Consider the following 12,804-nt stretch of genomic DNA (forward strand, 5'->3'; position numbering starts at 1 on the left):
AAATAAGTGTTTCTGATGGTTCCTCGTAAGATTCTTTGTGGTACAATGCAAACAGTATCATCAGCTCATTTCCAGGAGTAGCAGTCTGGATGCTTTAGCAAGTGTTCAGTTGGGATAATGAAGAAATTCTGTAAGGAACCAGGGAAGGTTAGATAGTGTTCTGTTTCTCCGCTTCCCACTTGATCAAGGGATGAAATGTGCTGCAAGAGGCTGAAAGATTGACCCTGTCTCCTTCTCCTGTAGATAATACTTCCTCCTCCTCCTTTTTTTTCTTTTCTTTTTTTTTTTTTTTTGTAATTTTGGCTTGCATTTCTCTCTCATATATGCAAGTTCAGTCTTGTGTATCAATATCCTTTGTTGACAACGAGGGGCATATCCCTACGGTGAGATCATCAAATAAGCAGACCATAGGGTGGGGCCCTTTTAGGAGAATCACATGTTTAGCTCCATCTTCATTTATGGAAGGACATGGCATACCAGAATTAAAAACATCGCCCATTTATTAGGCCGCTAACCATAAGTCATACTATTTAAATAAAGTTGAATAAGTTCTTTCTCAATTAAATTGACTAGACTTGAATCAAATTGATGTATATACCATTAAAGAAACTTTTAAAATTATCTTCTGTAAGTGCCTTTTTACTTACAGTGTCAAACTGTCTCGAGACTGCTTAATTCATTTTTAGAAGGCATACTTTAAATGCTTTAAAAGGATGATTTAATTTATTTTCCATTCATAGCAGAGAGGTATATCTTATTTTTCTCTGTAAATGTAAAACTCATCCGATGTGTTTTGTTTTACAAGTCATAGGCGTATTTTGTGATGATACAGAGATAATTTCTGAAACATGTTTGGAATTGTGGGGAGCCCAGAATTTTAGATTATCGCTTATTTAGAACACTTAAAAGTTTTGCCAGAAATGTTCTTTTCTCCTACTTTGCTTCACAGTGATGTTGTTGTTGTGTTTTTTTTTTTTTTTTTTTTAAACAGTCTAGTTTCTGAATTCTTAAAAAGGGTGAGAGAAGAAGTTGGCAGTTTTAAATGTACCTTTGAGAGGCTCTCACTGGGTCACTCGTTAAAAACAACCATCCTGGTTGATGAATATGTAATGGGAACTGTCAGTTCCAGAGCTGAGTGGAAGGCCATTCCCGAAAGCCCCGGATACTGGAAGAGGAGGGTGTTGGCGACAAGTCAGGGCCGTTTGTCCCTGAGGTGATCATTCTAAGAATGTTAGAACTAAGTGGATTTCTCAGATTCCCTTGCCCCAGGACCCTAGCCTTGAGCAGACACTCAGAAACCAGCTTACTTATCCTTTGCTGCAAGCATGTCCTTGTCTCTCTACTCCCGCGACTCTGTCCTGTCTCATGCTTCTCTTGATTCTCTCCTTCCTGTGCTGCCTTTGTTTTTTCTCTTTCTTACTTGCCTTCTCCTTAACTTTTATTTTTCTTTTCTCTTCATTTCACCTTTTGTTTTGCGCTCTGGTTATTCTGTACTTTTTCATCGTAAAATCTTGACACTTCTAGAGTGTGCTTCAGTGCATGATTTGGAAGAGAGCATTTTGCCATAAATTTCTCTCAGATGTTGGAAGACGCAGATTCAGAGAACCGAGTATAGTGGGAGATGCGTTTGGGGGCATGAATGCAACTCAGTCACGGTGGGATTCGATGGAGGGAAAGGAGAGGTTTGGGAGAAGGAGGATTCAGAAGAGTGACTGAGTGTCTGCCTAGTTCGTTGTTGTTGTAAACTTGATGCATTCTTTGCCATCAGACCCCAGAGGTCTGCTTTTTTGGACAGGTCACCAGGCCTAGGGCTATAGGGGAAGCCCTAGGAAACGCTGTGTGTATTTCTAATGTAAAGAACTCACGTGTTCCCTCCCAAGATTCTTTGGGTTCGCCCTGCACTACTCAAATAGAAGAAGAGGGAGCAAAGTGTTCCCCATCAAAACAAAGCTGCAGGCCCTTATCTAGAGCCTGTTGTGTCTGGGGATGCGGAGGTAACTAAGAAAAAAAGAAGTGTTCCAGAGTTTGGATTTGCTAATGTTTGCTTGGTTGGCTTTGATGTTGGGATCCTTATTCAAAATTGGGGAACTCTGTGGTCATGTCAGTGCAGAGATCCGTCAGTGTAAGAGGAATCCCTTTTCCATTACCGCGGCGAAGTCAGTCTGTCGTCTGGGGAACTGCCTGCGTTCTCAGGCCACTTGTTTTAACATTCTGTTGCCACAGTGACATCTGTTGGTAAGTGACTACTTCATGCTCTTCTCAAAGATTTTTGTTTTGAAAGATAGACCCTAAGCAGAGGTGCAGGAGGTAGTTGAAGGCAGAGTGATAGCTGTGTTGCCTCTTACACAGTCTCACTCCCCTTTCCCTTTCCCAGGATACCCTCTTTCACGGTTTCTTTATTCTTTTGATCCCTCTTTCCATGCCTTCCTACAATGACTCAGCGGGTATTTTAAGCACCTTTGTGTGCCAGGCACTCTTCTGGATGTTGGGGACAGAATGGGAAAAGAGGACAAAACCCCCTGTCTTCTGTTCCAGTAGAGAAGGAGCAATAAAAATTAGGAGGCAAACAAGCGAATTCTGTAGTATGTTCTGTGATGTTCCATGTTAGGAAGAAAGTAAGAGACAGGGAATGAGGAGGGCTGGCCGTGGGTGGGATTGCCACTTCCTTAAAAAGAGTGCCGGGAGGTCTGGAACAAAGCCCTGGGGAAGGGGTCAAGGTTGGGTGGGGGAGGGGCGCAGGCTGGTGTCCCACTCAGCAGAGACCCTGGGGAGGGAGCATGGCAGCAGGTTGAAGGGTAGCGGGAAGGCCCGTGTGGCCACAGCACAGGGAGCAGGTGGGGAAAGGCAGAGGTGGTCGGAGAGGTCAGGGGTGTGGACAGATGAAAGGTCAGTGGGCCGGTGCAGACACGGTGGTGCTTTCATCTCAGTGAAATGGAAACTTCCAATGCTGTTTAAGGACACGTTATAAAATGTAAGCGATGGGCACCTTCTCTCTTTCTATAGCATTGTCACAGGTGTCAACTAAAATGCTGCTAAATCAGGAATGTCTAGATGATTCTCCAGAGCGACTGCTGTTTCTGGTCAAGGGTCTCTTCATGCCGTTGGGGGTGGGGAGCAATGGCTCCAGCTTGCCCCCGGTTGTTCATGTTATGCGCCTCTGATGTTTCTGCTGTAAAATGCGAACACTGGACATGAGAAACACTGGACATGACAAATGGTTTTCACACTCTGGTCCGTGGAGTGCCAGGGATTTCTGAAGGCCTCTCTGTTGTTATTTTTTGTTTTTAAGCTTTCACGCAAGCTTCACTTAGAAGAAATCTGTCCCTTGGCTTAAAAAATAATCTTGGAATTGGTTATCCCTTAGATTTTCCAGAATGAATTTGCAGTCTCATAGGCTCTCAAGTGACATACGAAATCCCTTCAGAACCGCTCATTACTAAAGCCTCTTGGTAGAGAAGTTAAAAGGTAATTTGTCAGTAGGTAGGTAAGATGATCGAATTCTATCTTTCCAGATTGGTGAGTTGGCTTCTGTCGCTTACATACTTTAGCTAAGTGAATAATACAATAAGTGAACGTTTCAGTAGGTACTTCCTGGCACAAAATAAAACTGGCAATTGAGAACAATAATTATGGTTGATGTGTCAAGAAGGACATGAGGCTATTCTAATTTTAAAAATAATGACATGTTAGTCGTATATGTGATATATATACTGAAAAGTAGTCGTGTCCTCATAATACAGAAGTATAATTGGAAGATTAATTGAATGTTTTGGGTACTTCTGGTTAAAGATATGTTTTAGTTAGTTTTGTTTTCTGATTGAGGAAATGGGGCAAATTTTCTCCTTCAAGATACTGACTGTCTTCTTCTTTTCCAAACCAGAATCTCAGTCTGCTGTTTTGGAAACTCCAAAAAAAAGTTCAGATGCTGTTGAGCGGGTAAGAAGAGCTTATTAGGATGTCAAATCCTACTCTCTTTCTTTCTTACTTTTTCCCTTACATTTCTTAAAATGGTGACAGACTCCGATTTATTTTTTCATCTGCCAGCTAGCTTAGGCCACCCTTACTTCTCTAAGCCTTCAGGGGAATCCAGTCGGGTGGAAGGGGGGATGTTTTCTTCCATTCAGGCTTGCAAAGAAAATCAGCCTTGAAGTAGAACTGAGTACAGGCTTTTTAGAAGCTGCATCATTCTTAGTCTGGCCAAAGAGTTGAGCCTGACGGCAGCTGGGCTCCAGCAGGAGACGGTGGCCATTCCAGATACTACGTGGAGATGTGCCTAACTTAGCTAATAGTCACACGGATACGAATTAAAAAAAAAAAAAAAAAAAGCCAGAGCTTTTCTAAAATCAGATCATATTATTAAGTTGCTTTAAGTTGGATGAAACATTAATTTCTATTTAATTTCCACAGAAACCTTTTTTTTTTTTGGTTACTAAAAAAGCCAAATTGTCTGTTTTTTTTTCTCATGTGAAAATACTATTAAAAAAAAAAGACTACAAGAAAGGAAAAACTTATACGGAATAGTAAGTGTGGATAGCAGTTGTTCTTTTGGATACAAAACCTTTTTTTAAAAAATGTATTACTACTTTCTCCCAACCAATCTTTCAAAAACAACTTAGTACTAGAAATTATCAGTAAGAAGAGTCTCTCCTCCAGCATGGTTTAGTCCAACAGAAGACTCTCGTCAGGTTCTAGGCCCAGCTCTGTTTCTGGATAGTGTAACAACATACTAAGCTATCTGGGACGTAGTATTTTTCTCTTTAGAAAGCAGCAGTCCTGCCTTGTTCATGAAAAGTTGTGCTCCCCCTGGAGGAGAAGTGAGGATATAACATTGGTCAAGAGCTTTATTTTGTAAAGCTTAACCCATACTTTTAAAAAATACAGCTATAAAGTTATTACGGTATTACTGACACCTACACTATACTTTTCATTGCTATGGCTTATTTATTTTATTACCGAGAGTTTGTACCCCTTAATCCCCTTCACCTATCTTACTTATCTGAAACTATTACGTCAACTATACTTCATTTAAAATAATAATAATAATAAATGGGGCATCTGGGTGCCTCAGTCGGTTAAGCATCTGACTCTTGGTTTCAGCTCAGGTCGTGATTTCAGGGTCCTGAGACTGAGGCGTGGAGGCTGCTTAAGACTCTCTCCCTCCCTCTGTACGCTCCCACCCTGGGTGCATGCTCTCTCTCTAAATTAAAATAATAATAATAATAATAATAATAATAATAATTATTCAGAAATGTAGCTACATGGGCCATTATTTTAAGATTAAGGACATTCTTAAGGGTAGTGTCATAAAACATGTTCTCCTAGCTTTTTGTCAGAGGAGACCCACGTGAGGTCAGGGTACTTGGAGATGGTTGGTGTTCTCAGCAGATGGTTATTTAATTAACTGTGTAATGATGAGCTAGCAGGGATTGAGATGAAGAAAAATAAAAATAGTAGAGTGAAATAAATTCAGAAATAATTAAGAAAATATTGCCTTCAAATTATCCTCTCATTTTCATAGCTTTTTTTTTTTTGGAGACATGACCAAGTCGTGATCTGAGATAATATATTAGATTTTTCTAAATTCTTATTTCCAGGGCATATGTAACTGAATTTTTGTTATATATGATAATGCTGAAGAAAACCTCAACAAAACATAATCTATATTATCAAAAATGATAAACAGGTACAACATTGCTCTATGTATTAAGATCAAGATGTCTATTCATGTGTGTAAAATTATAGTGAATTTTCTATTTCTCATGAACTGTGAACCATGGTACAGTATATTATAATCAGAAAACCTGATGCCTTGGGTGATTTACAAATGTTTGATGTTACAGTTTTGGAAACTCAAGGGAGAAATAGATTAATTTAAATTTCACATCTTCTTTCCTTGTTGCCAGTGAACTTTCTAGAAGGTAGAAAACACAATTAATTGGGAGGAAACGATATTTGGAAGCAATTGAGGTTAAGTCCTCAACAATGACATCGCTTACTTGTTTTAAGTTTACTTACGGATTGGTTCTTTTCTTAGATATACATAGGTTTCGTAAGTGCTTAAAGTAACTGGCCATCAAAGAGATACAGGAAACTAGAATTAATTGCCAATGTACTGTGTACATAACTTTTACTGTATTATCTTACGCAATTCTTACAATAGTCCTTTAATGTAACTCTTATAATTCATATTTAGTTGATACAGAAAAAGATGTTTATAGTAATTCACCTACTTAGACAAGAGCATTAGATTGTAGATGAGAAGTTTATTTTAAAAAATTATTCTATTACATTTCAACTATATCATTTGTAGGGGTCAGACGTCGAGATATGTTTCAGAGGCACATAGAGAGCCTCATTAGTTTGCCGATACATTTTTACGTTTTCGTATAACTTTGGTATGCTCAAGTGTGCCAGTTTGGCTAATGTCAGTGTTTCACTGCTCTTAAAAAACAAACAAACAAACAGACACACAAAAAACACCTTACAATTTTATTTTCATGTAAAGCATCTTGCTTTTTTCTTCTTAGTCACTAGATGGCAGTTCTGTATCTCTAAAAATTACCCCTACTGGAGGCAATGCGAGGTTTTAAGCCAGTTTGTTCTGTATGAATGATGAACAGAAGAGGGTTTCTGGCCCATCCCAGGTTGCCCGAGTTCTTCTGTGGTTGTAATGCGAGATCTCCAGGACTGCTTAGTCAGAGGCAGGGAACCTGGTTGGGAAGCGCCCTCTAAGCTTTTCTTCAGATGTGAGTTCAGGCACCTGTTCTCTCAATCTGAGCACACTGGAATTTATTGAATGAGTTTTGACTTTTACTCTCTCCCCATACTTAATAATTTTGAGAGCTCCATATCCCTAGAAAAAACACATGACTCATAGAGCCTTTTCTCAACTAAAAGGAGGGGAAGGCTGTAGCGTTGCCCGGCCAGAGTCTGATGCTTAAAGCAAACACAGCTGGCATTCAAGCAGAAAGGAAGAACTGTAGCTTTCTCCCGGAGGGCTTTTACTGATGGCCCTATGGAATTAGAAGGCTTTCAGATAAAACTACCTTATTTAGGACCTCATCTATTGATTATTTGTTTGCAAGCGATACGCTCTGAAAATCTTCAATGTCAAAAGGATTATTAAAAAAACAAAACTGTACTAGGACTTTGAATTCTGTTTTATATTTTTTTGGTATTTGAAATACTAAACTGTGAACCCTTTTACATTCTACAATATATAATTATCTCTAAGAGTGTATGTTCCTCTATTAAAGATTAGGATATGAGAGCAAAACTGGCTACTGCCACATTTTTAACTAACTTTTTGCTTTTGAAATTATCATTGACCCTTGAACTACATGGGTTTGAACTGCGCAGGTTCCCCTAATGTGGATTTTGTTCCCATACATATAGTACTAGAAATGTATTTTCTCTTCCTTATGATTTTTCCTAATAATATTTCCTTTTTTTCCAGCTTAGTTTATTCTAAGAATGCAGTACATAATGCATATGATATACAAAATGTGTGCTTATCAGCTGTTTAAGTTATGGCTAAGGCTTCCACTCTATAGGTAGTTAAGTTAGGGGGAGTCAGAAGTAATACATAGATATTTGACTCTGTGCTTCTAACTCCCATGCTGATCAGGGGTTAACTGTACATATACAATTGTGTTTTGAAGCATTTTTCCTAAAACAACTCACACCTTTCTAATGCAGATGGACTAGATGAACGATAACGAATAAATCAATAAAATTTTCTCTTTAGAAATTCAAGCTTTGGGTGAGAATTGGTAGTATCAGGCGGTTGAAAGTTGAGTCTCTGCACGTTATGGTTTTTATTGTGAAGAGCCATGTCTATTACAAAGTATTACTTTATTACAAAGTTTACTACAAAGTATTACTATTACAATAGTAATTTCTTTTTATTAAAGAAAAGAATAAAATAAAAAGAAATTAAGCAGTATCAGTGCTCTTACCCCATATGTTGTATTATTTATATGCAGATAAATTCTCAAAGGTCAGCAAAATGCTTATGACTTGAGATAACCAGCAAAATCCGATCTCAGTCCAATTTTAACCTCCTTCGAAACTGGCTTACACACGCTTCTCTTAGGATCCCGCTCTGATCACCTCTTGGGTCCCCCTTGATGCCTAATTTGATTGCAAACCTATTTGAGGAATTAAATATTCTTTCCCACTGGTTCTCCTTACAGTGTCTGTGATAGTGCTCTTCATGAAATAACCACTCCGTACAATTTATTATTTGTTTCGGAAACATCTTTATTTGGGGACAAATCAAGGAAACAGTTGGGAGGTGGCCTAGTTGATGGTGGTTGAGGGATCACTCCCATGTGTCTTGGCATCGGAAAGTTTAGAGAATAAAAGAAGTATCGGTCAGATCAAAAGAAAGGTGTGGGGTGAATTAATTCTGAAAGGATAATGATGAAGACTTATAAAAACAAGAAGCCACTTTTTTGTTGGAACATATCACACATATCAAAAGGTTGGAAAAAACTGTTTAATGTGAGTTCCTTCTCAACTAAGGCAAAAAGCAGTATGAGTTTCCATGGTTATTAAAAACCTACAAAATGATGATTTACAAGACAAGTAAACAACTAAAATATAAACCAGGGTAAGAAAAACAGGGGTTAAAGCAGAGCAGGAGAGAGATGTCTGAGGGGAGGAAACACGAGTCAGCCTGGTTGTCCTTGAAGTTTACCTCAGACTGGTCGTTCGTAGATGTTTCCCGAACACTTTGACCCGGTGAGCCGGGGGGTGGGGGGGGGGCAGGGGGAGAGGTGGCTGGGAAAGGTACAGATGCAGTACACTCTGGTGAAGGTGCTGACATTGAAAATGGGTAACATTTGGGCAAGGTATTTACCAGAATATGTTCAGGGGAAAAATTTTTTTTCCGGAAAATATATTTTCGTTTTATGGAAACCCCCATGTAGCTCAGAGAAGACTATAGACATTTTAACTGCAGAAATAAAGAGAAAAACTGTTCTGTTAATTTTAAGAATGAAAAGAAGTTAGCATCTGGAGACCAGTTAAAATCTGAGATGAGAAAGTGAGGAAAGAATTACGCGTCGTTGTCTCTTACTAGGGCCGGGAGGCGGAATGAAGCTACGGCTTCGCTCTGTTGAGCGGTAAGATGGTGGAAACCTCATTTGTGCCAGACGGCGTTGTTGATGTCCTGTAGAGAATGACAAACAGCTCAAGCAACTAGAAGAGCTCAGGCGATAAAAGTTCTTAACGTACAAAGGGGGCTTATCCTTCATTGGACATCTGTTGAAGTGCTGCGTTCTAGGTGTTTGTGGCAGGTACTGAGGGAAGTGCACACGGTTATGAGGTCCCAGGCGCCTCCATATACGGGACATGATTGGTCAGATGCCACGTGATTCTGCTGAGGCGTTTAGTATAATACTGTTTTGCAGAACTTAAGGCGAAAAAGAGGAATATTGTTGAGAAATTGTCATTAAGGACAACTTCTAAGGAAGGGCGCAGCTTGGATCAGGTCTTCAGAGTGATCGTTTTTGGACAGGTGGAGGGAAGGAGACTGAGACTTTCAGATGAGAAAAGAGAAAAAAGGCTCAAGAGTGAAAGTGAATGTGGCGTTTTGGCCAGGGGTTTGGGGGAGGACAGGGCAGGCGCAGTCGCCCCGGTGACCAGGTGATGTTAAGAAATGGCTCAGTTTATTCCTCTGGCAGCCGGGCTGCTTTCCATCTCCTGGGCCTCTGCCCAGGGCCGGTCTTATCGGCATCGCTGGGATAGTCCCCAGGAAGGCTCTGTATTTCCCCTCTTAATCCCCTCTAATCTTTCTTCCACAATGCCTTGAGTCATCTTTCTAAAATCCAGATTTACTTATGTCTGATATCTGCTAAGGCTCATTTAATGACTGTTCCTAGCATTTGTGAAAGAAAATTCAGACTCCTGAGTTTGACATGGAGGCTCTTCCTTGCCGCCCTCGGTCTTCAGCCTCCCCACCCACCATTTCCTACGTTTGATTTGTTCTAGCCTTGAACAAATGCCCCAGTTTTCTGAAAAACAACCTAAGGTTGGGATGCTTCATATCTGTCTTTTTATATGTTTCTTTCGTACTCCTACCCTTACCCCCTTTAAAATCTAGTTAATTCCTGTTTATTAATCTAAATTCATGTTAAATTTTACTTCCATTTAGACACTTTCCCTAAGACTTCAATCTGGAGAGTCCTTTTGGCATCCCTGCCCTGGGACCCCTATACTTACTTTCCCATAATGGTTGCATTTTGCGTGTCTCATAGACATAAGCTCCGTATAACCAAGACTGTCCTTACTGTCTTTTTCCTTTCTGTATCAAACAGAGGACCTGACATGTTTTAGGAGCTCAGGAAATATCTGATGAATGACTAATTAGTAGGAGACCACACTGACTAGAGGAGAAGTTGCTTCCTGGGGAGTGGTGGGAAATTTGCCTCTATGCATACATGGTGATTGAGGATGTGGGCTTTGGACCAGTTTCCCTGGGCATAAACACCACTTATTCTTTTAACTGGCAAATCTGAGCATGGTATCTTACCCTCTGTGCCTTAGTTCTCTCATGTATAAAGTTTTATCATAAGGCATTTCATGAGATTTAAATGCCTTAATTTAAGGCATAGATTTTTTTTTAAGATTTTATTTATTTATTTGACAGAGAGAGATCACAAGTAGGCAGAGAGGCAGGCAGAGAGAGAGGAAGGGAAGCAAGCCCCCCGCCGAGCAGAGAGCCCGATGCGGGACTCCATCCCAGGACCCTGAGATCACGACCCGAGCCGAAGGCAGCGGCCCAACCCACTGAGCCACCCAGGCGCCCCAAGGCATAGATTTAAATGCATTAATTTATGTGTTCCTGGCACACAGTAGGCTCTCAAAATGTTAGCTGTTACTAGTATTGTTGTTGTATCTGGTTTGGAAAGTCGCTTTCATAGTTTAGCTGATCCTCATTATTCGTAGATGCTGTATTTGCAGAATACATAGCCGCGGTATTTGTGGCCAGCAGATCAGTCCTCACGGGCTTTCACGTTCATCTGGAGACATGAGCAAAGTGGGAAGCGACTTGAGTTGCCCTACGTGCCGTCTGCCGTTTCAGCTCATACTCTGAACAGATACCTTCTTGCAGTCCATGTGGTGCCATATTCCTTGCCTCTTGGTGCTTCCAGTTGGTCTCACTGTTGACAGGGCCCCGTGGCGGGGTGCGGCAGGGGTGGGGGCGCTCCCTCGGACTGGAGAGTGTGACCACGCACCTGTTAGTTACGCTTCATTCCGACGGGAGGTACAGTGCTCCTGTGTGAGTACAAAGGCTAGAAAACCCACAATATGTATTATGAGAGGTGACTTGAAACAGAAACGTAGAGAAAACAAGGCTATGTATCTATCAGTTGACGAGAATGTCATGGCCAAAGGCTCGTAGGAACCGAACTCTGCATTTTCCTTAGGATCTATGGCTGAGTGTTCACTCAGTAGTTATTCACTCTACAGAGTGTAACAACTATGAATCTTTGTAACAACTGTGAATCTTTGTATCGATGTAACCCTGCAGTAGTAGGGCAGGGTAGGTAATAGGATATCTACTCTTTATAAGCTATGAAGACTTATGAATCAAGTAGGAGATTTAAAAAGACTTACGCTTAGCATATGAGCATAAGAGCCACAAGTTTTTGAGCAAGAAAGCACATGAGCTGGCATTTTAAGGTACAGTTACCTGGCACGAGAATGTGGAATTAATGGGAGGAAGGAAAGGAGAGCCAGGACCAGTTATTAGACTCTCCATGTATCCCTTCGGTCAGGTAAGGAGAATCTGAGCTAACGTGCCCATCTGCTGGAAGGGAAGGCAGCAGCCAGAGGTTGGAAAAATAGCCCAAGGTAGCCGTATCTAGGGTAGGCATGGACTGTAGCTCGCAAAGTGTGGTCCTTGGACCAGCCACGTTAGCATTCCTCGGGAACTGGTTAGAAAAGAGAACCCCCAGGCCCTGCTCCAGACCTACGGAGCTGGAAACTCTGAGGGTCGGAACTAGCAATATGTGTCTTCAAAAGTCCCTCCTTGTGATTCCGAGCCCAGAGGATTAGAAAAAGTGACGGAAGGATGTTAGTGCGCCTAGGCAAACTGCAAGGCAGGGAGCTAGTATTTCTTTGGAAATAAATGCATTATACATTTAAGGAAATGTAGTGTAATCAAAAAGCGATGATAGCTAAGCTGTCACAGTTTGGAAGTGAAGTATTGATGGGACAGGAAAACTAAGAAATAATCCTATAGAGATGAAGACTAAACACATAAAAATTGATGTCCTCTCCCAACATACATAGAGAGGGTAGTAGGCTAAGGACAAAGTCTTCAGTTACTGTACCCCAAAGTGTACAGTAACTACACCCCAAAAAAAGTCCAAAGGAGGGAACAGAGTAAAAGAAATGGGAAGGAGAGGGTATAAAATCAGACAAGGAGAAGCACAGGAGGGGTTCCTGGGACAGCAGCCGCAGGAGAACGGCGAGACGGAAAGGCAGCTTTCTGGCTGACGTGTCTAATCCATCCCATTTGACGTCCTCCAAGCTTTGCTTTTTATGAAGTCTTTGATGTTGGAGATTAGCTGGGTGTGAAGGAAGGAAAGTTCTCTCGACTGTTTCTTACTCTTTTTTTCCTGACCCCCTTTCCCAAACACATTACTTCTGCTTTGGTTTTGGGAATAATGATGTTGACTTTCCATCGATCAGATTGTTATCAACTATAGCAATAAAGAGATGTTGAAAGGAATACAGCCAGTTATGAGTTCTAACGAATCCCTCTCCCTCACATTTGTCATCCCTGCAATG

General features: G+C 40.8%; 1 protein-coding gene across 2 annotated transcripts in view; it reads left to right on the forward strand.

Moving 5' to 3' along the window:
* FMN2 (formin 2) overlaps positions 1 to 12,804 on the forward strand; it is a 371,000-nt gene that overhangs the window by 95,981 nt on the left and 262,215 nt on the right. For both annotated transcript variants that reach the window (XM_032319379.1, XM_032319378.1), the window contains one exon: positions 3,881 to 3,936. In XM_032319379.1, coding sequence (XP_032175270.1) covers positions 3,881 to 3,936 — 56 coding nt within the window. The remainder of the gene's footprint in view (positions 1 to 3,880; positions 3,937 to 12,804) is intronic.

The sequence above is a fragment of the Mustela erminea genome, chromosome 17 (genome assembly GCF_009829155.1).
Source record: "Mustela erminea isolate mMusErm1 chromosome 17, mMusErm1.Pri, whole genome shotgun sequence".
Lineage (NCBI taxonomy): Eukaryota > Metazoa > Chordata > Mammalia > Carnivora > Mustelidae > Mustela > Mustela erminea.